The sequence below is a fragment of the Ambystoma mexicanum genome, chromosome 10 (assembly GCF_040938575.1).
Source record: "Ambystoma mexicanum isolate Mex_15411 chromosome 10, UKY_AmexF1_1, whole genome shotgun sequence".
NCBI classification, from domain to species: Eukaryota; Metazoa; Chordata; class Amphibia; order Caudata; family Ambystomatidae; genus Ambystoma; species Ambystoma mexicanum.
The window spans coordinates 18,326,229-18,349,406 of record NC_090932.1 but is presented as its reverse complement, the minus strand read 5'-3'; the positions used below and the strand labels follow the sequence as shown (position 1 = coordinate 18,349,406).

At 46.5% G+C, this 23,178-nt stretch overlaps 1 protein-coding gene across 2 annotated transcripts in view; it reads right to left on the bottom strand.

Moving 5' to 3' along the window:
- The window catches only part of LOC138491106 (probable cation-transporting ATPase 13A4), a 1,999,067-nt gene that overhangs the window by 861,394 nt on the left and 1,114,495 nt on the right, over positions 1-23,178 (bottom strand). For both annotated transcript variants that reach the window (XM_069617426.1, XM_069617427.1), the window contains exon 12: positions 22,181-22,369. In XM_069617426.1, coding sequence (XP_069473527.1) covers positions 22,181-22,369 — 189 coding nt within the window. The remainder of the gene's footprint in view (positions 1-22,180; positions 22,370-23,178) is intronic.

Here is a 23,178-nt window from a genome sequence, read left to right as displayed (position 1 = left end):
TCCATTACACTTCTGCATTCATTTTCCATTGATTATTAGGTGTGGGTTTGTTGTTACAAGTTCCAGAGTGTTCCCCTTTTAGTTTTCCTCACGATTTATTATCACAATTCAGACTTGCCTTTTACTAGGGTTTATGTATTTTGTTATCTTTAACCCTTTGCTTTTACAGCCTTCTGGGTCCCTGTTTGATCTACAGGGTTCGTGAATTACTGACATTCAAGTGGTCTTTCCGGTCCTCGTGAGTACTGTTTCTAATTTCCTTATTCAGTATTCTACAGATTGTCAGTTCACAGAATCTGTCCTTGCTTGCCCGCTACGTGGGTTTAGCGCTGTCAGTATCTGTAAGAGCATAGTGGGTAAAGAGTTTGCCGACTTTCCTTTCAGTCATAAGGAGGTCCTAAGTGTTTACCCCACATCCCTTTTCCTATATTGGTAATACTGTTTTACCTTATTGACGTTCCTGGGTTTTACATATATACACAAGACTTGGGTATTATATACACGTTGTTAGATTCAGAGTTGTTCACAGTGCAACTGTGTGCATTTTCCCTTTTGCCATAGTATGCCTTGTTCCTTTCTTAACAACAAGCATGATAACAAGAGACCGGCGGGTCTCCTACTTCAACCAACACTACCAACAAGGCCCTGGGAATACATTGCTACGGACTTTATTGTGGAATTGCCACCCTCCAGGGGATACACGACTATCATGGTCACCATTGATTTATTCACTCACATGGTTCATTTTACACCATTGTATAAACTACCATCTTCCTCAGAACTCGCTGGAATCTTCCTGGAACACATATTCCGACTTCATGGACTCCCTTCCAAGATCATATCAGACAGAGGACCTCAATACATATCCCAATTTTGGAAACACATATGCCATATACTAGGAATCCAACGTGCCCTCTCCTCAGGTTATCATCCACAGACTAATGGAACTACAGAATGTGTGAACCAAACCCCAGAGCAATATCTTCGTTGTTTCACCACCAAGGTCCAGAACGATTGGTCACTCTTAATACCTGTGGCTGAATTCGCCTACAACAATTCGGATCACTCGGCTGTCAAGACCAGCCCTTTTTTTTGCAGCCAAGAATTCCACCCTTCGGTTCTAACATCCATTCTCCCACATCCTACACCAGTACCTGCAGCTGACTCCTGGATTGAAACCGTCATCAACGTACACAAGGAAGCCAAAGAACACCTAGAAAGGGCCCGAACTAACACCAAGCATTATGCAGACTCCAAAGGAAGGCCAGGGCCTTCCTATACAGTGGGTGATAAGTTCTGGCTATCCTCGAAACTACTGCCTGGACACTTACGACCGAATAAGCCGGCTCCCGGTACTCTGGCCCCTTTTCCATAAAGGAAATTATTAATCCAGTGGCCTTCCGACTCAAACTACCAGACTCCTGGAAGAGTACCCACCCAGTGTTTCACACGTCGCAAATGAAACCCTATGTCCAGTCCTCCCGGACTGCTCCAAGGTCTACCCCTGTAATTGTCGATAACCAGCTAGAATACGAAGTGTCCAGAATATGTGACTCCAGGTACAGATGTGGTCAGCTACAGTATCTGGTTGAGTGGAAAGGGCACCCTCCCAGTGAACGCACCTGGGAACCATTCTCAAACCTAAATGCCCCAGATTACTCAAAAGGTATCATCTTATACACCCGGGCAAACCCGAAGGAACAGGCCTTCGGAGGAGGCATGCTGTCATGAACCATCTGATGCGTCCCTTCTGGACTTCCTGGTCCCTGATGCATAGGGGCTTGCACTCAGCAGTACTCCCAACATGGCTGTCAAACACGGAACGCTGTTTACCAGATTCCGCGTCGGACGCATCACGTTCTATAAAGCAGACGCGCCCTGCGCATCTCAACCCTACCGCTTGCAGTGACTAGACGTGTGCTGCCGTAGTTCGCTCTTGCTAACTTCTTTGATTCCTGGTACCCCCATTACTTCCTCCTCATTCATTCATCCCTTCCCTTTTTGTCCTCACTTGCATCCCGGATCTCTGTGTACTCGCTTCCTGAGTACACGCTTTGCTGTTTCCAGGACTTTCCGGACATTCTGAACGATCCAGGAATCGGGACGCTGAACGCACGCTGGAACCCGAGGACATACGCACAGGGTTATACAAGACCTGCACTGTGCGCAAGAAGACTCCATCGAAGAACTCTAATAAACACAGACAGGTGAGAAGGGGGAAACCTGTGACACATTTACTTTTATTTCGTTCCGCTGGGTTTATTCGCCATTTCTTTTTGTAAAAGTCTTTCTCGTGTTTTACTCTGCGTGCCAAACCAGGTTTGATTCCTTTGTTTGCCGACCTTTGGCAGGCATCTGCACAGAAGCCCTCCTTAGATGCCTGAATGTCTGAGGGGGACAGGATGTGAAGGAGGGGTTTGAGACTCCCTGCACAGGGTCTCCTTGGAGACCCATGTCGCACTCTGTGTGATTGGCTGTGGTGACTGTCCCGCCAGGACAGCCACCCTGATGTGTGAATGACAGCCAGGCTGTGTGAATGGGGGAAAACTGAATAAAAAGCAGGTCTCTGGGACTGAGAAAGCAGAGTCACCACTGGATCAAGAGGACCGAAGAGAAGCTGACAGAAGAGGACCTCTGCCATGACTGAAACTCCTGGTGAAGCCCTGCTGCGGGTTCAAATCTCCAAACTTCGACGACAGGGAAGATCTGCAAGGAATCTTCTCCCCTTGAGCTGGTGGGACCAACCAGTTCACCAAACTGCAAGCCAGGCCTCCCTCCTCTGGTCGAATTTGCTGTGCACAGCTACAGTGAAGCGGATAGCCAGGAGGACCGGACCCTGCTTGGGTTTTAAGGAGCGCACCTTTTATTTGTTGCTTTGCTCTGCTGCTGGTTTCTTCTCTGGGCAGTGCAGGACCCTCCAGTCTTCCTACTTCATGTCAGTCCGACAGTCGCTTCAGGAACCGTCAGCCTGCAGGACCTGCCAGGAACCTCTGTATCAGCTACAGCCTTCTTCTCTATTTAAGGTACTGTTCAAATCCGGTCGTTCGTTCCGTCAGACCGCGGTAAAAGTGCTTGAAATCTTCTGCCAATCCGAGGGCTTATCCTTCTCTATTCTTTAAAGTAACTTTTCGACCGACCAACTTTGTTCTCAACTCTTGGCAAAGACTTAACCGCGAACTACTCTGAACTGGGTCATCCTCTGCAAAGACTTTGGTCCATTGACTTTAGCCCAGGACTCTTGATTTGATTTCCTCACTGTAGTTTATTTTTCTAGATTGCCCTGCTTACTTACTTGTTGGTACTGCTCAACTTTTGTCTAACTTTGTCTTTCCCTCCCTTTTAAATTACTGGAGTGCCATTTTTCTCACACTTCATTTTGAGCTTAACCAGAATCTATTGGGTGTGGTGTAGTGTATTAAGGTTGTGATTTTTCAACTGCTTTATAATTGTGAAATGTTTTATAACTGATGTGTAAATAAATGTATATTTACTCAGAAATCTTGAGTCAGTGTTTGTTTGAACCATAGTAATTGCTGTCCTTTCTGTAACTATTGATACTGCTCACTTTACTCTTGAGATAAGTCTGGCTGCTCAGCAATCGCTACCACTTTACTGTGTAGTACAGGCATGTACCAAAGGTGAATGTGTACTGTCACTTGTAGTCTTAATTGTGTGTGGTGGTTCCAAAGGGCACTGCATATGATTCTGCCTAAGAGTGGGGCAGGTAGGCGTTTGTGCGTCCCTTCAAATCTGGCCCAGAGAGCATTCCCAATCCAGTCGGTGCGCGGCATTAAGTAGCCAGGACTACTCCATCCATATGTGGTGGGTGGTTGGCATTCATCATCTTATTCAGTTGTTTATGCAGGCTATCACTCCCAGCCCCTTCGAAACGTGGCACATACCAACGCTTGCAATTACGTCCAGGGGCAGCACATGCCTTCATTCACAATTCCATATGGTCAATGCCCATGCCAATGTCCACAACTTAGTTCAAGTGTGGCAAGTGCTAATATTCACACAACTCTATACAATTATGATACCTTGTAGCAATTATGGGGTGAGGTTGTTGGCTGGAGTTGGCTAGGGATGCTGATTTCTGTCCTCATGGGTGTCACTTGTATCCTATTAGACTTAGCATCGGCTTTCTTGTTGTAGTAAGAGTTTCTCTGGTCAGTTCTGGGTGTTGTAAGTGTCATCTTAAATGTAGTCATCCTTTTCTTTGTGTTTCCCATTCAGATTTTTCAGTTTGAATCTGTGGTGTTGAAGAGCCAGGTTTTTAGTAATTTTCTGAATTGTAGGTGGTCTTTGGTGTTTCCTATTTCTTTCGGGATGTTGTTCCAGGTTTTTGCGGCTAAGTGGGAGAAGGAGGAGCCCCCAAGTTTTATCTTAAGGTATGGTTTTTGTTCCAGGTGGATTTTGTTGCTTGATCTGAGAAGTCTCTTTGGCTTGCAGATTGTTATTTTGTTTTGTAGGAATTCAGCTGCTTGTCCGCTGATTGCCCTGTGTGTTAGGCACATTGTTTTGAAGGTGATGCAATGTTTGACTGGGAGCCAGTGCAGTGTTTTTAGGGCTGGAGTGATGTGGTCTCTTCTGGATAGTTTGAGGAGCAGTCTGGCTGCTGTATTTTGGATCCGTTGTAGTTTCTTCAGGAGGTATTCTGGTATCCCGAGATAAAGGCTGTTTGCATAGTCGATTCTTGACATGATGAGGGTGACGATTATGAGTGTTTTGTGGGTGAAGGAGAGGAAAGGTAGGATTCTTCTTGCCGTGTGGAGGAGGAAGAAGCATTTCTTGAGGATTGCATTTATTTGTGGTTCTAAGGTTAGGGTGTTGTCCATCAGGACGCCCAGATTTTTTGCAACCTTAGATGGTGTTGGTGCGTTTCCCATTTCTGTTGGCCATGGAATGTAGGTGTTCTTCTCTTGGTTTTTGGATATGATCATGATTTGTCTTTCCTGCGTTGATTTTCAAGTTGTTGGCATTCAGCCAGTTAAAGACTTCCTTTAGACACTCGATTAGGGTTGAGTGATCGGCTTGAGTATCTTCAATTTTGTAGATGATTTGAGTGTCATCTGCATAGTTGTAGCATGTAATGTTGTATTTTTTGAAGATTCTGATTACTGGAGTCTGGTAGATGTTGACGTCTAGTGGTGATAGTGAGGACCCTTGTGGTCCTACACAGTTGTTAACTCATGGGGTGGATTTGAAGGTCAAAAAGAAGGTACAGGCAGTCGCTGAAAGGCCAAAGCCACAATGTATCAACGATGTTCAGTCTTTTCTGGGATTTGCTCATTTTTATCAAAGTTTTATTTCCGATTTTTCGCTAATTGTTGCGCCAAATAACTAAGTTACTAACGAAATCCACTAGCTTTTGTTGGAATCAGGAAGCAGGAGGGGCCTTTCAAGAGTTGAAAAATGCATTTACCTCCGCTCCAGTATTGAGACATCCAGACCCTGTAAATCCTCTTCAAGTAGAGACAGATGCATCAAATGTGGCAGTAGGGGCAGTGTTGTCTCAAAAGGATGAGGAGGGTATGTAGCATCCAGTGGCTTTCTATTCCCGCAAACTCACCAGCTGTGAACAAAACTATTCTATTACAGATAAGGAATTGTTAGCCAGTCGAGCTGCCTTCTTGGAATGGAGGCATTATTTACTGGGTGCCAAGCATCAGGTGGTGGTAGTTACTGATCATAAAAACCTTCAGTACTTTAAAACAGCACAGACTCTTAGTCCAAGGCAATTGTCTTGGTCCCAGTACTTTAACGAGTTTGACTTCCTGGTGACTTTTAGGATGGGAAAAAATAATGGGAAAGCTGATGCTTTGTCAAGACAGCAGCATTTAGAAAATATAGTGACAGAAGTAAAAACAATCATTCCAGCAGAGAAGGTGGTGGGGGCAGTTACGAAAAGGTTGGTGGGACAGGTGAAGAAAGATAAAAAAGAAAAAATATGTTGAATTGGGGGGTTGGGTACCCATTGGAAACTTTCAGTGAGGGACTTCCTTATTATGTAGGGAAGTTGTACTTCCCTACTCATGATCTACAAGGAAAAGCTATGTATTGGTGTTATAACTCTGCATTGGCGGGTCATTGTGGAAGTGAAAAGACGCAAGACATGTTAGAAAGGTATTTTTGGAGACCAAATTTGAGACAAGATACTATGAGAGGTGTTCGAAACAAAACAGATCATGCAAGGAAAGGTTGCTTCAGCCTTTGCCCACTCCCGAAAAGGTATGGACTCTTATTTCCATGGAATATTTGGGTAGTGGTAGACTATTTGTCCAAACAAGTCATTGGCCCTCATTACGACCCTGGCGGTAAGGGGTTTACGCCAGCGTTAGCTGCGCCGACCCCTTACCGCCAACTACGAGTTCCCAAAGCGCCATGGTCACTTTTCCGCCCGCTTTTTGCGGGCGTAAAAATCCATGGCGCTATGGGACCTTGGTGTTAATTACGCCACCGTAATGTACGGTGGCGTAATTAACGCCTTCCCCACTCCCATTGAGCCCTATGGGGCCGAAATGGGAATGGGGAAGGGTAAATGGGTCAATGGGGACTTACCGCCCCGCCAACCTCGGAATGGGGCGGTAAGTCCGCCATCTGCCATGGCGTAAACGGACTTTACGCCATGGCGGAAAAGTCCGTCGATGGCGGAAAAAATCCGCCAGGGTCGTAATGAGGGCCATTGTGTGCTGTTCAAGGGAATCCCAGGAGCGGGGCAATTGGCAGAATTATTTTTGCAACACATGGTCAGGTTACATGGGCTACCCCGAAGCTTTGCATCAGATATAGGTCCTCAATGTGCGCCTTCTGTCAGATGTTAGTTTTCGATTGTGCTCTATCTACAAGTTATCATCCCGAAACTGAAGAAAGAAAAAGGTTGCTTCTAAACATTAGACAGAAGGCACAAGCCAATCTAGAACTGGCTAAAGAGAATTACAAGAGACACACAGACAAGAAAAGACGAGAGACTCCCAAGTACAAGGTGGGAGATTTATCCACGCACAACTTGCCCTTGGTAGGACCTCAGAAATTTGCACCCAGGTTCATTGGGCCATATGAGATTGTGAAGTGTGTGTCTTCTGTGGCTGTCAAATTACGGTTACCTACAACTTTCAAGATACATCCAGTATTCCATCTGTATTTGCTTAAAACCGCAGCTCCTGGGACGTGTGTGCAGAGACCACAAGCAGTAACCAAGAAGGGCCAAACGCAATACGAGGTGAAAAGAATACTGGATTCAAGGAAGAGACAACATGTATTATGTTATCAGATTCAATGGTCTGGTTGTGGCCCGGAAGACTGCTCTTGGGAACTGGCCAGTTCTGTTCATGCTCCCCGATTGGTGAATTTGCACCATCCTGATAAAGCAGGTCATGGGAAGAGCCCTGGGAGAGGAGGTACTGTCAGGAATTGGGTTTGGGGCAAGAGAAGACACTTGCATTACAAAGTGAGCTCTGAACTACATTACCCAGCAGGCTGTAGCAATGTATAGTTCTGGGTTGTTTGCATGTTGTGTCAGCTGCAACTAATAATGAGCATTCTTAAACCGCTGTCTGCCCGTGCTTAGGTGCGGATCATTAATGGTGTGAAGCACGGGCTGTTGAGGAGAACTGAAGAAGATTACGATGCCGAGGAATGCTGATTTATGGGCTCGGGCCGCGGCGGTGAGCAAAGTCGGCCCGGCAAGATCTTTGCTTCATTCTTCTGAGTCCAGGTGACCTCGCGAGGCACCCGGAAACACAGATAAGTGGGAAAAGCATTTGTTATGTGTTTGGGATACTGACATACGCGCTTCTCATTATTTGCCAAGTGGAGAATGTCTAATGAGTGGCGTTCTACGCTGATGTGTGATATGTATTGAACTTGACAACGCTGAATGTTATGATTGGTGATCTTCATTGATAGCACACAGGCTTTAAAAGAGTTAAAAGCACGCCATAAGTGCTGAAAAGGACATTAAAGACACGTTACCCAGAGTATTACATGCAGTATAGGGGTGGCTCCTCAAGGCAAAGTGGAAGGGGCGCTTCTGAACGTAATGTTTGTTTGTTTGCTTATGCTCGCCCAGAGGGCCATGTGTTTTGTTTCTTTGTGGAATGGGAATTCCCTTGTCTGTGCCATACCGCTTGCTCTATGCACTATGTCCTACATTTTGGTCAAAAGAAAAACCTTATGTCTCGCATTTTTTCCAATCAGGTTCTAGGTTAGTGTGTTATGTGGCATTAACCTCAGTAATATGTGCCTTCATGTTGTGTGTGCTCAAAGTAGGTGTTAGGGCTTTTGGTTTAAGCAGTAAATTAGGCTTTTGGGTATGAGTAGTAATAGGTAGGTTTTGAAGCCTAGGATTTAGTCGTACAGGATTAGCAAAGGATATGACTTGATGTTTATCTATATGCATGCTATCTCTTCCCCACTTTCCTTTATCAGTCCACACCCTTTCCCTAATCCCCTTTGCCCCCCATTGGCTGCCACGTGGTTATGTCTGTTATTAATATACAGGCGCCTGTGCCAACCACGGTGGGAGAGTCGATCTATTCGGCCTCTTTGGTTCTGGAGGGAGGGGGGTCGATACCCTTTCATCCCTCCAAGATTTGACAGCCGGCAACCTTAAGGTGGATGTCGAAGACGACTTTCCCCTATGAAGCTAGCTATATAAAAATACAAGACATGGACAATTACTAGAAAAAGGATCAGGCTATAGAATGCATAACTGAATGCCCACAAAGAACAAGTTACTTACCAACTGTAACGTTCTTTCGACTGGATGTTCTTACCACGTATTCCTTATCTTTGATATTCATTTTCAGCTTGCTGCGCTTCGATGTCCCTCGAGTCGATGTCTCTCGGAGGCCTCCGTATCGGCGGCAACTTCATCATAGGTATAAATAGTCACGCACAGCATCCGTTGCTCAGTTCTGTGCGGCAATAAGGAATATGTGGGAGGAACATCCAATCGAAAGCACGTTACAGTTGGTAAGTAACTTGTTCTTCTAATGGATTGTGTCCTCCCATGTATTCCTTATCTTTGATAGTCTCCCAAAGCAGTAATATGTGCAGGAGGAGGGAGTAAACATTTCTATATTTTAATTGAGCACAGAGTGCAATACAGCTTTCCCGAATTTGGTCTCCTGGCTAGTGGAGGGGTCTAAACTATAGAATCTAGTGGAGGTGTGTGCAGACGACCATGTGGCAGCTGCACAGATGTCTTTTATTGGAACTCCTCTCAGGAGAGCTGATGATGCTGTGATACCCCTGGTTGAATGAGCCCTCAGGTACTGAGGAGGGTCTTTACCTGCCAGTTTATAGCATTCTAGGATAGTTAGAATTATCCAACTTGAAATGATTTGTTTAGTGATGGCTATGCCCAGCTTCTGCCCTGCATATCCCACAAACAATTTGTCTGTTTGCCTAAGTTTTTCAAGTCTGTTGATGTAGAAACTCAAAGCATGCTTCAGGTCAAGTCTGTGCAGTCTTTCTTCCTCTTTCCCTGGATGAGGAGGAGGGTAAAATGAAGGTAAGGTTATCTTTTGCATAATATGAAATTCCGACACAACCTTGCGAGGAAATTTGGCTTCGCCTGAAGAACAACTTTGTCTTTATGAAAGACAGTGTGAGGGGGTTTGCAGGATAAAGCTTGTAAATCACTAACCCGCAGTGCAGAAGTTATTGCCACTAGAAAAACAGCTTTGAAGGTGAGGAATCTCAGCAGGCAGGAATGAAGGGGTTCAAAAGAAGTACCCATTAGAAATTTCAAGACTAAGTTAACGACCCACAGGGGGACTTGAAATGGAGTTGGACGGGGTAAATATTGGTCAACCCTTTCAAGAATTGAATAATCAAGGATATTTTGAAGTATAAGGGTTCCTCAGCAGTGCGTTTAAAAATGGACAGCGCTGCTAGGTAACCCTTGACTGTGCCGATTTGGAGTCCTAAATTTGCTAGGTGTAAAAGGAAATATAACACCATTGGTGTGTTCCATGAAAAAGGTTCAACATTTTTATCTGTACACCAGTTGCAGAACTTGTTCCAATGGCAGCGGTATAGTGATTTGGTTGCTGGCATTCTGGCCGAAAGCAACACCTCCATTACGTCACCCGGGAGGTCCCAATATTTGTACCTCAGCCTTTCAGAAACCATGCGTGAAGGCTGAGAGTCCTGGTATCCAGATGGAGAACCTTACCCTCCTCTCGCGAGAGAAGATCCTCTCATTGTGGAAGACGAATCGGAGGACAGAGGGACATGTCTAGAAGGTCCGGGTACAATGTTCTCCTGGCCCAATCCGGGGCAATTCGGATCATGGTTTTCTTGAGCCGTCTCAACCTCCTTATTACATGAGGAATGACGGGGACTGGAGGAAATTCGCAAAGGAGTGGAAATTCCCAGTCCACCACAAATGCATCCCATAGAGCTCCTCTCAGAGGAAACTCCCTGGAGCAGTGCAGCTTGCACTTTCTGTTGGCATTCGTTGCAAACAGATCCACTTGAGGGGTTCCCCAAAGGGTGAAGATCTCTTGAAGGATTTCCTGAGCTAGTTCCCACTCGTGGGATACTGTGCTCTGCCTGCTCAGAGCGTCCGACGTCATGTTAATCTCTCCGGCTAGGTGGACTGCCAACAGAGAGATTCCTTCTTGTATTGCCCAAAACCAGAGCTGCATTGCCTCTCGGCACAGTGGTAGAGACCCTACACCCCCTCTTTTGTTGAGGTAGTACATGGCCATTGTGTTGTCCGTCATTATCAGGACATTCTTTCCCTGTATGGAGGGCAAAAGGCCTTCAGCGCTAGTCTGATTGCCCTCAGCTCTAAAAGGTTGATGTGTAGTTTGGACTCAAATGGAGACCAATGACCGCTGATGGTCAAATCGTTGGTATGGGCTCCCCACCCTGTGAGTGAGGCGTCCGTCACTACCGTTGTCTCCGGCCATGGTTGCCAAAAAGGTTCTCCCTTCAAGATGTTTTCTGGAGAAGACCACTATTGAAGGTCCAGTGCAACCCTGTTCGGTATTTGAAGGAGATCTGACATATTTCCAGAGAATTGTGACCACTGGGTCCTGAGAGCCCACTGGAGCGATCTCATTCTCAGGTGGGCCTGAGACACCAAAAAGATGCAGGATGCCATCAGGCTGAGAAACCTCAGAAAGTCGAAGGCTGGAAGATATTGGGCATTTTGGAACTTTGTCACCATCTGTAAAATGTCTTGAGCCCTCAACTCTAGTGGCGAAGCCCTTCAGAGGGATGTGTACAGGATTGCTCCAATAAACTGGAGTTTTTGAGATGGTATCATGTGGGACTTTTTGAAGTTGAGGGAGAAGCCCAGCCTGTGGAGGGAGTGGCAAACAATATCTAGATGATTCTGAGCTTGTTCCAGGGAACTTGCAGTGATCAACCAATCGTCCAGGTAGGGATAGAAGTGAATTCCCCCCCTCTCCCGAGACTCGCTGCTACAACCGCCATTAGCTTGGTGAAGACCCGTGGGGTAGAGGTTAGCCCAAATGGCAGAACACGAAACTGATAGTGAGACATGCCAATGGCGAACCTCAGGCACTTTCTGTGCTTCGGGTGTAGTGGCGCATGAAAGTAAGCATCCTGAACGTCCAGCGATACCAACCAATCCTGGAGTTGGAGGGCCTGAAGGATCTGAGAAAGTGTAACCATCTTGAACTTGTCTTTCCATAGGAACTTGTTCAAATCTCGCAAGTCCAAGATGGGTCTTATCCCTCCGTCCTTTTTCGGAATGAGAAGATATTGGGAGTACCAACCCTTGTTCCTCTCCGCCACAGGTACTAGTTCTATATCACCTTTCTCTAGCAGGTCCAAAATCTCCTGCATAAGGAGCGGGTCTGAAAACATCAGAGTTGATCCCCGGTGGATGACTCTGAGGTATGTGTAGAAAAGGCAGGCAGTAACCTTGGGCAACTGTTTCCAATACCCAGGAATCTGAAGTAATAGCCTGCCGTTCTGTCAGATGTTGAGTTAACCTGCCTCCTACTGATGTCTTGTGATGCAAGAACTCAGAGGGGTTTTGGGGCGGCTGAAGCAGAGGCTGAGGGTAAAGCAGCACCTGCAGATGCAGACTTAGTACCTTTGCCCCATCCACCACAGGTGAATTGTCTCTGGCCCCTTTGAGCTGGCTGTCCTCTGCCTTTTTCCAAATGCGGATTAATAGCGAAAGGACCTACCCCTCCAGGGCGTACCTTTGGGGCGGTTAGGAGTTTGTCTAATTGCAGCTCCAAGGGATTTGGTCACCGCTTTGGAAGTTTGCAACTTCTCCAAACTGTCATCAGCTTTTAGCCAAATAGATGGGTGTCGTCAAAGGGCATATTCAGAAGTCTGGATTGCACATCAGGAGCAAATCCAGATTTCTGCAACCACGCAAATCTGCAGATTGTGGTACTAGCTGTCAAATGAGTCGAGACCGATTTGGAGGGATTCACACATGGCATCCTTCCCGTCCTTGATAATATTCAAGAAACCGTCTCGTTCCTCCCCTTATGGGAAATGATCAGCCGCAATTGAAGCACACTCCCAAAGAGTGTGGCTGAGTCTTGCCAGTGTGCATGTGGCGTTTTCAGACTTTAGCGCCATGCTACATGCCGAAAAAACCTTCTTGGCCATGGCGTCAACTCCTTTGTCGTCACGATCCTGGGGGATACACTGTTTGCCTTCCTGATGAAGTTGCTGCCTGAACAACCAAGCTTTCAGGGGTTGGATGTTTAGACAAGTATGGTGGGTCTGCAGATAAAACTCTATATATCGCAGACAACTTCTTACTAACTGCTGGAATAACTTCCAGCGTTTCCCAATTGCTGGACACTTTTCTGCAAAGCTTTGTGAAAAGGAACTATAGGATCCTATTGTGGTCCTCTGTCAAGTATGTCCGTTAGGTCATCTTGCTCATATATGGGTGCAGGTTTCGCCCACCCCATATATTCCATGACTGTTTGTGAGAGACCTATAATTACTCTCAGCATGTTCCCCTGGTTCAGGCTTGCTAAAATCTATCCCAGGTGAGGTATCTATTCCACTTGCTTCATGCAAATAATCCTAAAATCTTTTAAGCCGCACTTCAGAAATGTCTTCTTCTGGAATGCGGGGTCTAACTCTTTCTAGACCAAAAGGTCTTTCTAGATCTGAATCCTCACCTGAAATAATCAGAGCGTGGTAGTGGTGTGTAGCTCTTTTCCAAAGAGGGAGGAGCTATAGGAGTCATTACATGAAGGGCTAAACTGGTCACAATTGATGTAGAAGTCATTGGCCTCGATAGATTAGTAATTGGCCTCGATGACGTCGATAGAATTGACAACGGCTTCAATGTTTTTGACGAAAGCGGTGAGGGTGTCGAAGTGATCGACGTCAACAGGGATGACATACGAGGTGTGGAAGATTTCTCTTTCATCAGAGGTGCCGAAGGCGTCGATGACGCAGATATCGGCGTTGATGTGTGAGTCGGCGTTGATGACGCAGCTATCAGTGTCGATGTGTGAGTCGACAGTGTCGACGCCTTGTGCGTCGAAGAGGCTTTGGCTCGACTCGAAGGTCCATGACTCTCTCAAGGAGTATGTTTTGCCGAGGTCGACGACTCACTGCTTTTATCTTTACCAGATTTTGTTCGTGGGGTATCGCCTCTAGGTGTCTCCCAAACACCTTCATCATCTTTTTCAAAATTTCTCCCACTGAGCCGGGGAGCTGTTTTTAGTGGGGCATGTTACTTTCTCCGGTGAACTGGAGGATGATGTGGAAGGTGATCTGTAATGCCTTTTCTTGGTATGTCTCGAAGGAGATGAATGAGATCCGCTCCGGGACCTTGATCAGGAGTGTTTCTTTCGACGAGGACACGGCACTCTCGACTCGTCTGAGGTAATTTTGGTAGGGGTAATAGATTTTGTAGGCCTACCTCTCTCCAGCTTCCCTCTGCGCTCCGTTAAGGCTTTCACAGTCATCGAAAGGCACTCTTCACATTCCAAACACGGATGCTCTGCCCCTAGGCACCATAGAAAGACACTGGGGTGGGGGGGGCCTGTCAAGGACATGTTTGCCCCACAATCTCGACATTTTTTAAAGCCGGTTCAGGACATAGATGGAGCTTACGAAGAGGCCATCTCGACTCGAGTATTTGAAGGATTTTCTTACAGAAAGTTGAAAATGTTCGTTCACTTCACAGAACCGAGCGTCACATTCACAAAACTCATGAAGCGCGGAAAAACGGAACTGAGCAATGGACGCTGCACGTGACTATTTATACCAGTGATGTCAACGTCAGGACAGAGGCCTTCGAGGGACAGAGTAGACAGTCATCGAAACTGAAAAGTTTCCGGAGCAGCCAGCTGGACATGGGAATATCAAAGATAAGGAATACATGGGAGCACACAATCCATTCGAAAGAAGAGATCTGTAGAGCTAACAAGGGTGAAAAGAGGAAACTATATATTATCAGCAATAGAGGACTCTCTAGATGAAATACCAACAGAGAATGGGTTGTTCAACCGGACGGAAATGTTCTTTGCATATATTGTTCCTGCAGTACCGATCAACACAAACGCAAAATGGCTCCAGATCACGAGGTGGGAGCTGATGCAGACAATGCACTCAACCGTTAAGGGCTTCAATGCTATAAAAGAAGAGCTCCGAGCAGTAAGGTTAATGGCTCTCCAGAATAGATATGTTCTGGATCTCCTGACAGCCATGGAGGGAGGAGTGTGCACCGAGATCGGGTCTACTTGCTGTACCTTCGGGCCAGCACATGACGAAGACAACGGGACACTCACTGTTGTAGTTACCAGATTTTCATAAATGCACACCAAAATGAAAACAGAAATGAACAATGCAGGAAAAGATGAAGGCTGGCTAACATACATCTTCTCATGGATACCAACATAGATAGCCAATGGACTGAAAGTATAACTTGCAGCATTAGTACTAGTGTTGCTGACCCTCTGCGTCATCAGAATATGGACCACACAATACTGAAAAAAGACCCAACAGACTGTAGGCATGAAAGTACTGGCAGAAATGGCTTCCGAAGATGACAAGCTAATAGTAGTTTGAGATACCCTGAGAGCACAGATAACAGGTTGTCCTCTGTTCCTGACTGAAGTAGTATTCAATGACTCCCGACGACTCTAGAGACTATTGGGGAAAATGCGTTTGACATTACGTGAAACAGCGTTTTGATGACAATGCAAGACTTTTTGGACACTCAGGGGGAGTGACGAAGATTTGGCTCCCGAAATTGAAGGTGAACAGGTCTGGAGAAGTGGTCGACAAACCACCCAGAGGGGGGACTGAAGAGGGGGTCCGTGGAATGGCCCTCATGTCCCCTATGTGAATGACAGCCTGAAGAATGAGAAACGAAAGATGCAACTAGCTGTTCAGCCAATCACCAGGTGTGCCAGGGTATCCCACATATGCAAAGAGATATTCCATAAGATGACCTTTTAAATCTAATCCAGTTGACAGCTTCGAAGGGACAGGTGCCTCATCAAAGGATCAGACTGACTGATAAGTTCCAGCTGTGATGACGACACTAGTGACAACACGACATAGCAGTGTTCTTCACGAAGCAAATTTGCATTCCTGCACGAAGATATGCAATATGCAGACACACACACATACACACAAAGAACATGCTTACACCTTCTATAGAGGAGCGATCCATGTACATACTATCAAGATCTTTTCCTTTCCTTTAGCCAAATGCAGAAACGCAAGAAAGCCAAACATGCCTGGACTGAGCTTGCAACCGCTTTATCGCAACTAACAATAAGGAGCTACGGGGATGTATAAGGAACCTATAGGACTCTAGCGTGACTAATCTCTAAGAAGATATAGAACACACAGGGAAACCATGGAATGACTGTAGTAAATACACGTGAAACCACAGGCCTCAAATACATGGAGAGAGAAGTGCAGTCCCTGCAGCACGAAGCAGAGACGGTGTTCAGATGCCAAGGACAAGGGCGGGTGGAAAATTCCTGGTTCCTGAGGTGGTGAGTCACATGCGAAATACAGATAAAGTCCTTATAATTGTAGACAGACAGGCTCAGTTCTGTGGTCCTCGCATACGTGACCCAGAAGAGCCGAACAATGGCTATTTACTCATGGTGAGAAGAGGAGCTGTTCCCAGCGAAGCAGACAAGATTGATACATGTCCACCAAAAACTGCAAATTGCAGGCACTCTCTCAGGCTAGCTGGTCAGACCAGTGGCCACAATGGGGACATAGTCTCTCATTACCTTGAGAAGGTACACCAAGCGCTGTTAACGAAAAAGGGTCCCAGGTCTGTTCATTCCCACAGCCAGCCCGCTAGCCACGAGTCTTGCTAAGGTGGCCGCAGCATATCATGCGCACCCTAGAGCCAGCCAGCCTGCTTGGCAAAATAACCTAGCTGACTGATTGCTCAACATATCTTCCATGGCCCAACTCCCCAACCCAGAGGCGCAGCCCATAGTCATTCCCTCAGAAGGTAAGCACAACACTCAGCCTGTGTGCCACGCCGAATACCACAATGAGCTGCGTCCCAAACCCAGAACATCACACTAACATGTGCTTCATTCATCCTGCCACCACCAACCTCCCATTTCCGCTCACCCATGGCGTGGTCACCCCACCCTCTGTGCCCCCTCAAGCAGCTCACCCCCATAACTCTAAGAGAGCCTATCCCCACACAGACTCCCCAACTCGCCAGCATCTAATCCTATAAACCTAAAACCGACCTTGCAAGGTTCACTCCCTAACTCCTCCCATACTCCGCCCCCCACCCTCCGTTAGAGGACCCACACAACGTCCTGCACCATCCTTACGCCTCAGCTCCAAGACCACCTCACACACACGACAAAGCCTGAAACCCTGACCTACAAAGTCCAGAAATTACCACCTGCTTACTAGTCGGCCCAAGCACAATCATGCTCACACATTACCCATGTTAACGTACAACAGAAATAACCGAATAGGCTCCCTGTCTACCACTGTGCTTTCAGAGACCCCAAACCTTGTCACAACATCACCACTGACCATTTACTATCCCCGCCTCTAAAAGCAACTTACCGTGCTGACCTGATTGATGAGTCACCACCTAGCACTCACTTCCCTAAAGCCTCTGAGCCGACCTGCTCCCATGCAGACTTAGCTATTGCTGTTGTGCCCCCTGCAAATGGAAAGCCTCCTACTGTCACTAATATCCTAGGCACCACCATGCCTACTACCAACCAGGTTACAATTGTCTCATGCACTGTATTGTCTGATCCTGCAATCTATTTTCTCGGGGCTACCCTGCCCACTGCTGATCTGGTTAACACTGTCTCTTGCACTGTATTACCTGATCCTGCAACTTATGCTCTAAGGGCTAGCCTGCCCACTGCTAATCCGGTTAACAATGTCTCATGCACTGTATTGCCTGATCCTGCAACCTATGCATGCTCTAGTGGCTATCCTGCCCACTACTGATCCGGTTAACAATGTCTCTTGCACTGTTTTGCCTGATCCTGCTTTTTACATTCTAGGGGCTACCCTGCCCACTGCTGATCTGGTTAACACTGACTCTTGCACTGTATTGCGTGATCCTGCAACCTATGCATGCTCTAGTGGCTATCCTGCCCACTACTGATCTGGGTAACACTGACTCTTGCACTGTATTGCGTGATCCTGCAACCTATGCATGGTCTAGGGGCTATCCTGCCCACTACTGATCTGGGTAACACTGACTCTTGCACTGTATTGCGTGATCCTGCAACCTATACATGGTCTAGGGGCTATCCTGCCCACTACTGATCTGGGTAACACTGACTCTTGCACTGTATTGCGTGATCCTGCAACCTATACATGGTCTAGGGGCTATCCTGCCCACTACTGATCTGGGTAACAATGTCTCTTGCACTGTATTGCCTGATCCTGCTTTGTATATTCTAGGGGCTACCCTGCCCACTGCTAATCCAGTTAACCCCTCTGGCACTGTACTGCCTGATCCTGGAACCTATGTTCTGGGGCTACCCTGCCCACTGCTAATCCAGTTAACCCCTCTGGCACTGTACTGCCTGATCCTGGAACCTATGTTCTGGGGCTACCCTGCCCGCTGCTAATCCGGTTAACACTCTCTCATGCACTGTATTGCCTGCTCTTGCCACCAATGTACTGGATGCCCCACCCCATGTAAACAAACACAGTCTGCCAGACCTATGCACCGCCACCAACCCATGACTCCATCAACATAGTGGCCCACCCCAGCTTTAAGAACCCTAAACTGTGCCTGTCCAAGCCTGCACACACCAGCCAACTCTCTCCTACTATCATAACCACCAAAGGCCTGACCAACCCATCCCCCCAGCCGAACTCACAGGAGCACCAATCAAAGCCAGATCATTACCAGGACACGCACTCGACATACACAACCTCATCCTATCTAACCACTTGGATATTCAAGCCATCACAGAAACCTGGCTTCACCCAACGATGGGACCCGCACTTTCACTGGCAATCCCTGACAATTATACCATCTACAGGAAAGACAAACCAACCTCTAAAGGAGGCGGACTAGCATTCATTGCAAAGGAAACTCTAGAAAATTCACGAATTAAGCAACCTAGCGATCCAATCAGGGAATCACTATCCATTAAACTAACCCTCTCCCACACAGCTACACTGAACCTACACATTATATAAAGACCACCAGGACCTGCCCCCTCCTTTGAGGAAGACATAGTATCCCTACTGTCTTCAGAAACCAAACCTTCATCTAGAACTGCTATCCTTGGTGACTTTAAGCTCGGCTTGAACGACCCTGCAGACCCACATGCATTATCCCTGGCAAAGTCCCTTAGCACCCTGGGTTTCAATCAATGCTTTCGAGATCCTACGCACACCAAAGGTCGAACACTTGGCTGGCTTGCAGAGTTCAACAGCAATATCAAGGTTCCAACCAGCCATATCATTGGTCTGACCATAATGTTATCTCCTTTGCCATCCCCATGCACAATCCCTGGATACAAACTCACCGACTTCACCCAGCTGCTCTAACTAAAACACTTGCAACATCACCCTTGCCACCCCACTATTGGAGCCCCTCACCACTTCCAAACCACTTTCGCAACGGCCGCACAAACCTGGTCACCCTCTACAATCACACACACCTCCAAGCCATTGACAAAATTGCCCCACTAACTAAACGCAAGCCCAAACCACTAGCTCATATAAACTCCTAGTTTACGGTAGACTTGAAAACTCTACACGCCCCTAAGCGAATGGCTGAAACATCCTGGAGAGAGGACCCATCGGACTCCAAAAAAGCCTTATTCACCTCCCTTTCTAAATAATACAAACTAGCCATCTGCAAAGCAAAAACACTACAACGATAGAATTGATAACTCTAAATCAAGCTCAAGAGAGCTCTTTGCCATACTGTGCAAACTAGAAACACCAACTGCCCCTTCAACAAACTGTCCTAAGGACCTTACATGGTGCACTAGCATCCAAAATTTGCTCTTGGGCAATGGGAGTCACTCCTAATGAACACCCAAGACTAAAAAGGCAAACTCGTGCTATCGGACCTGGCACTACCTGCAACCATTTGACTTCACACAGGCCTCTGCTTCGGAAGTTAAGAAAATCATTAGCCATCTAAAACCAGATGCCAAGGGGACATATGTCCAGCATCGGTCATTAACGACTGCACCGCCGAGTTAGCCCCGTTTACCAAGGCCATAGTAAACTCTTCCTTTGCCACCAGCACAGTCCCCTCCAACCCTTAAAGAGGCCTGGGCCTCCCACTTAAAAAAAAAACTCTCTTGACCCTAGCATCCCAACAAACTATCGACCCATCACAAGTGTCCCTTTCATTCTGAAAATTCTATATGGAATACCCTTCGTGCAGATCCAAAAACATTTAGAAACCAACTACCTCCTTAACCTGCGACAATCAGGATTCTGTCCAGTTTACGGAACGGAAGCAGCCCTCCTTCATCTAAAGATACAAATGGCCGACTGCATTGACAGCGAAAACTTGCCCTTCTCCTCATACTTGACTCTCCGCCGGCTTTGACTTGGTGGACCACAAAACACCGTGCCACTACTTGGCCTCAGCAGCTCACTTCTCGCCCGAGGCGATTACCTGGATTGAATAATTTATTTCAGAAAGAACCATGAGAGGCTTCTCACCATCACTTCTGCAGACCCGGCTCCAGACAAAGCAGGTGTCCCCCAAGGTTCTTGCGTCCCTCCCAGGCTTTACAATATTTTCACTAAGCCTCTTTTCGACTGCCTGACTCCCTGGGTATCTTCTAAACTAACTATGCAGGCGATACCCAAATCGTCATCCCCATCGCTGGCAACTATAACACCGACTTTAATGCCTTGACCTATGTTCATCAAAGCATCCAGGCTTTGGTGGCCATGCACTCGTCATGCATTAATAACGATAAAACAGAGCTCATACTCATTGGCTCCCACAACAAACTAAACAAAACTGACAAAACCTATGCCTCCTTCACGTAAATTCCATCCCTATCTCCAAAACAGTAAAACCCTGGGAGTTTATCTCGATTTCTCCCTCACTCTAGCTAAGCAGGTCAACGCTATAGCCTCCTCCTCAGCTTAAACCACAAAACTAATTAATGTCAGCAGACTATTACTGTCCGCTGATAGCTGTCATACGGTAGCCGAAGCCCTAATCTTGTCAAGACTTGACTACTGCAATGCCCTCTTTGCAGGAACCTCCTCTAGTAACTTAAAAAAAACTCAAAGTTATCCAAAATAACACCATTAGAGCAGCAATGAATATCCAGAAAAAAGACCACATCGCTGCCAGAAGGAATGCCCTCTGGCTCCCTATCCGTGCGAGAATCCACTTAAAAAGCCTCACCATCACACATAAATGCTTAGCCAATACTGCCCCCAAATACCTCACAAAGAAATTCTAGAAAACGAAAGCCAACCGACCAACCAGGATCTCCCAATCCAACATGTTCATTACGCCAAAATTAAAACTTCAACAATCTGGAGGTCACAGTTTTCCTCTAGTCGCTTCTTAACACTGGAATGCCCAACTGCCCATCTTAGAGCTGATGCCTCCTACTGGGCCTTCCGAAAAAAAAAAATCTAAACCTGGCTGTTCTCACTAGACAACTAATCATCTGCACAGCGCCAGGATTTACTAACCTGTTATTCTGCAACTGAACTATGTATTGTGTCCTTGACCCTGCAATGTATTGTTCCTACTGTAACCTATGAATGCCTGTAACAGCGCCCCGATGCCTATGGGCTTGGCTCGCTATACAAATAAATAAGCCTGAGCTAGCCAATAGGGGGTTCCCGTAGGTTTTTGGGGATGGTGTTAATGTTTGCACATCACCACGATACAAAACTGGGTGGCACAAGCTCAGAAGCTGAGATTGCCAGAGATTTGTGGTTTCCTGTATGATCCCAGTCTATTGGAGATCAAAAAACAATATAACTTGCCCCATGACTGAGTCCTCCTCTATTGTCAGGGGGAAGGTTTCAGATGGGCCCTAGATACCTTGCTAACTTGTGATATTGTTGATGTGTACGCCCCCATCCTCTGGCACACTATTACAGCTTCTTCTAGTCCCCAAGCTTCTCTTGCCATCAAATGTGCTCTAGACCCAAAGTTGTTGGTCCAGAACGCTGGAGACTTGATTCCCAGCAAGTCATGATGTTTCCTGCTATCCAAGTTACATTCTATTCTAAAATTCTACACTATTAAGGATGAGCTCAACATCAAGGTTATGCTCTGTAATGGTTTGCACATTTACAAGGACAAGGAGGGGGAATCTCACCCACAGAAGATGTTGGTCCCAGAGGAGGGACACAAGCAAAGAAAAAGGTGATTGGAAACTCTTTCCTTGCTGCTATGCTCCTGCACCATTAGAAAGGGGATGAAGACGCGGACCTTCAAATAACTGCTCATTGACTATTGACTTTGGATGGCCTCAAGTCTTCTAACCCCACTGTGCCTGCTCTGCACCCCTGCTGTTTCTGATACAGGTTTGGCTATGTAAATTCATAACCTAACATCAAAATCAAATTTCATCCACGTGAATGCAATTGGCTGCCAAACCCGTTAAGGTTTCTTCATCTCACCTTCTCCAGTACAACCCCCTCGCCCCAGACATCTACCACTTTCTCATAACCAGTAGTGTCCCAATCAAGGATAACCTGAAGAAGGTGCATTTACTTTGTCGAAGCAGACGAGGTTGACTTGTCCGCACACATTGATCCGATCTGGGCTGATGCAGAAGATTCCCTTCTTCTTCAGCCTCCGTTGGGCGTACATGACTCCCACGGACAACGCCGCCAAGAGAGCCGGTGGCACCGCCACAGTGATCACCAGCAGTGCCATTATAACAATGTCGCTCACCGACGACTGAGGGAGAAAGTACAACACATTGTAAGTAGGTATATCATCACAGAGGAAAGGTTACAACATTCAATGAAATAATGTACAATATTCAGCTACGAGAGAGCATCTGTAGCACTAAAACCAAATGTGATAACAACAAGCGTTATCCACTGGCAGGGTGTGAAGACGAAACATCACCCTGGACACTGGTGTAGCATCACTATACCAGTGGGGATTCCCGCACCACATTTACTCTTACAGAAGTTCTGCTTTCCCCCTAAAAATTGGCACAGTTCTTTACCTATTCAAGCGCAGTATTAGACCTTGCCAGGGTGGCACAAGCATTATGCAAACATAAGATGATTAGTCTTTACACACCCTCAGAGGCCAGATTATATAAAATGCGGCGGGAAGCGCAATGTAAAAATGCTTGTCTGTCATTTTGCTCATGTGGGGCTGGATTACACAGGGGACTGGTTTACGGGTTGGTGAATTGGTTTGTTCCACTTGTCATGCGTGGAACCTTTTACCCTGTTCAACATTCATCTTCCATGTAATGTCCCCACAGTCATCACCTAGACTTGCCTTACTTTTGGCAGCCATGTCGTATCGCAGAAGGAACCTCCAACCCAGCGTCACGATTTTATTGCACAGGCAAGCAACTCCTATTCAATAAATGCAATTTCTTTATCTTGATGTTTAGATCTTTTTCTTAAATTCATAATCCTGCAATTTTACTCACTGTGTGTAAACATTTGGATAATAGCCACACAAGTAAATCCCCTGTTTTTAATGTGGAGGCAGCCGGATCCGGTACCCTTTTGGTGTTAATA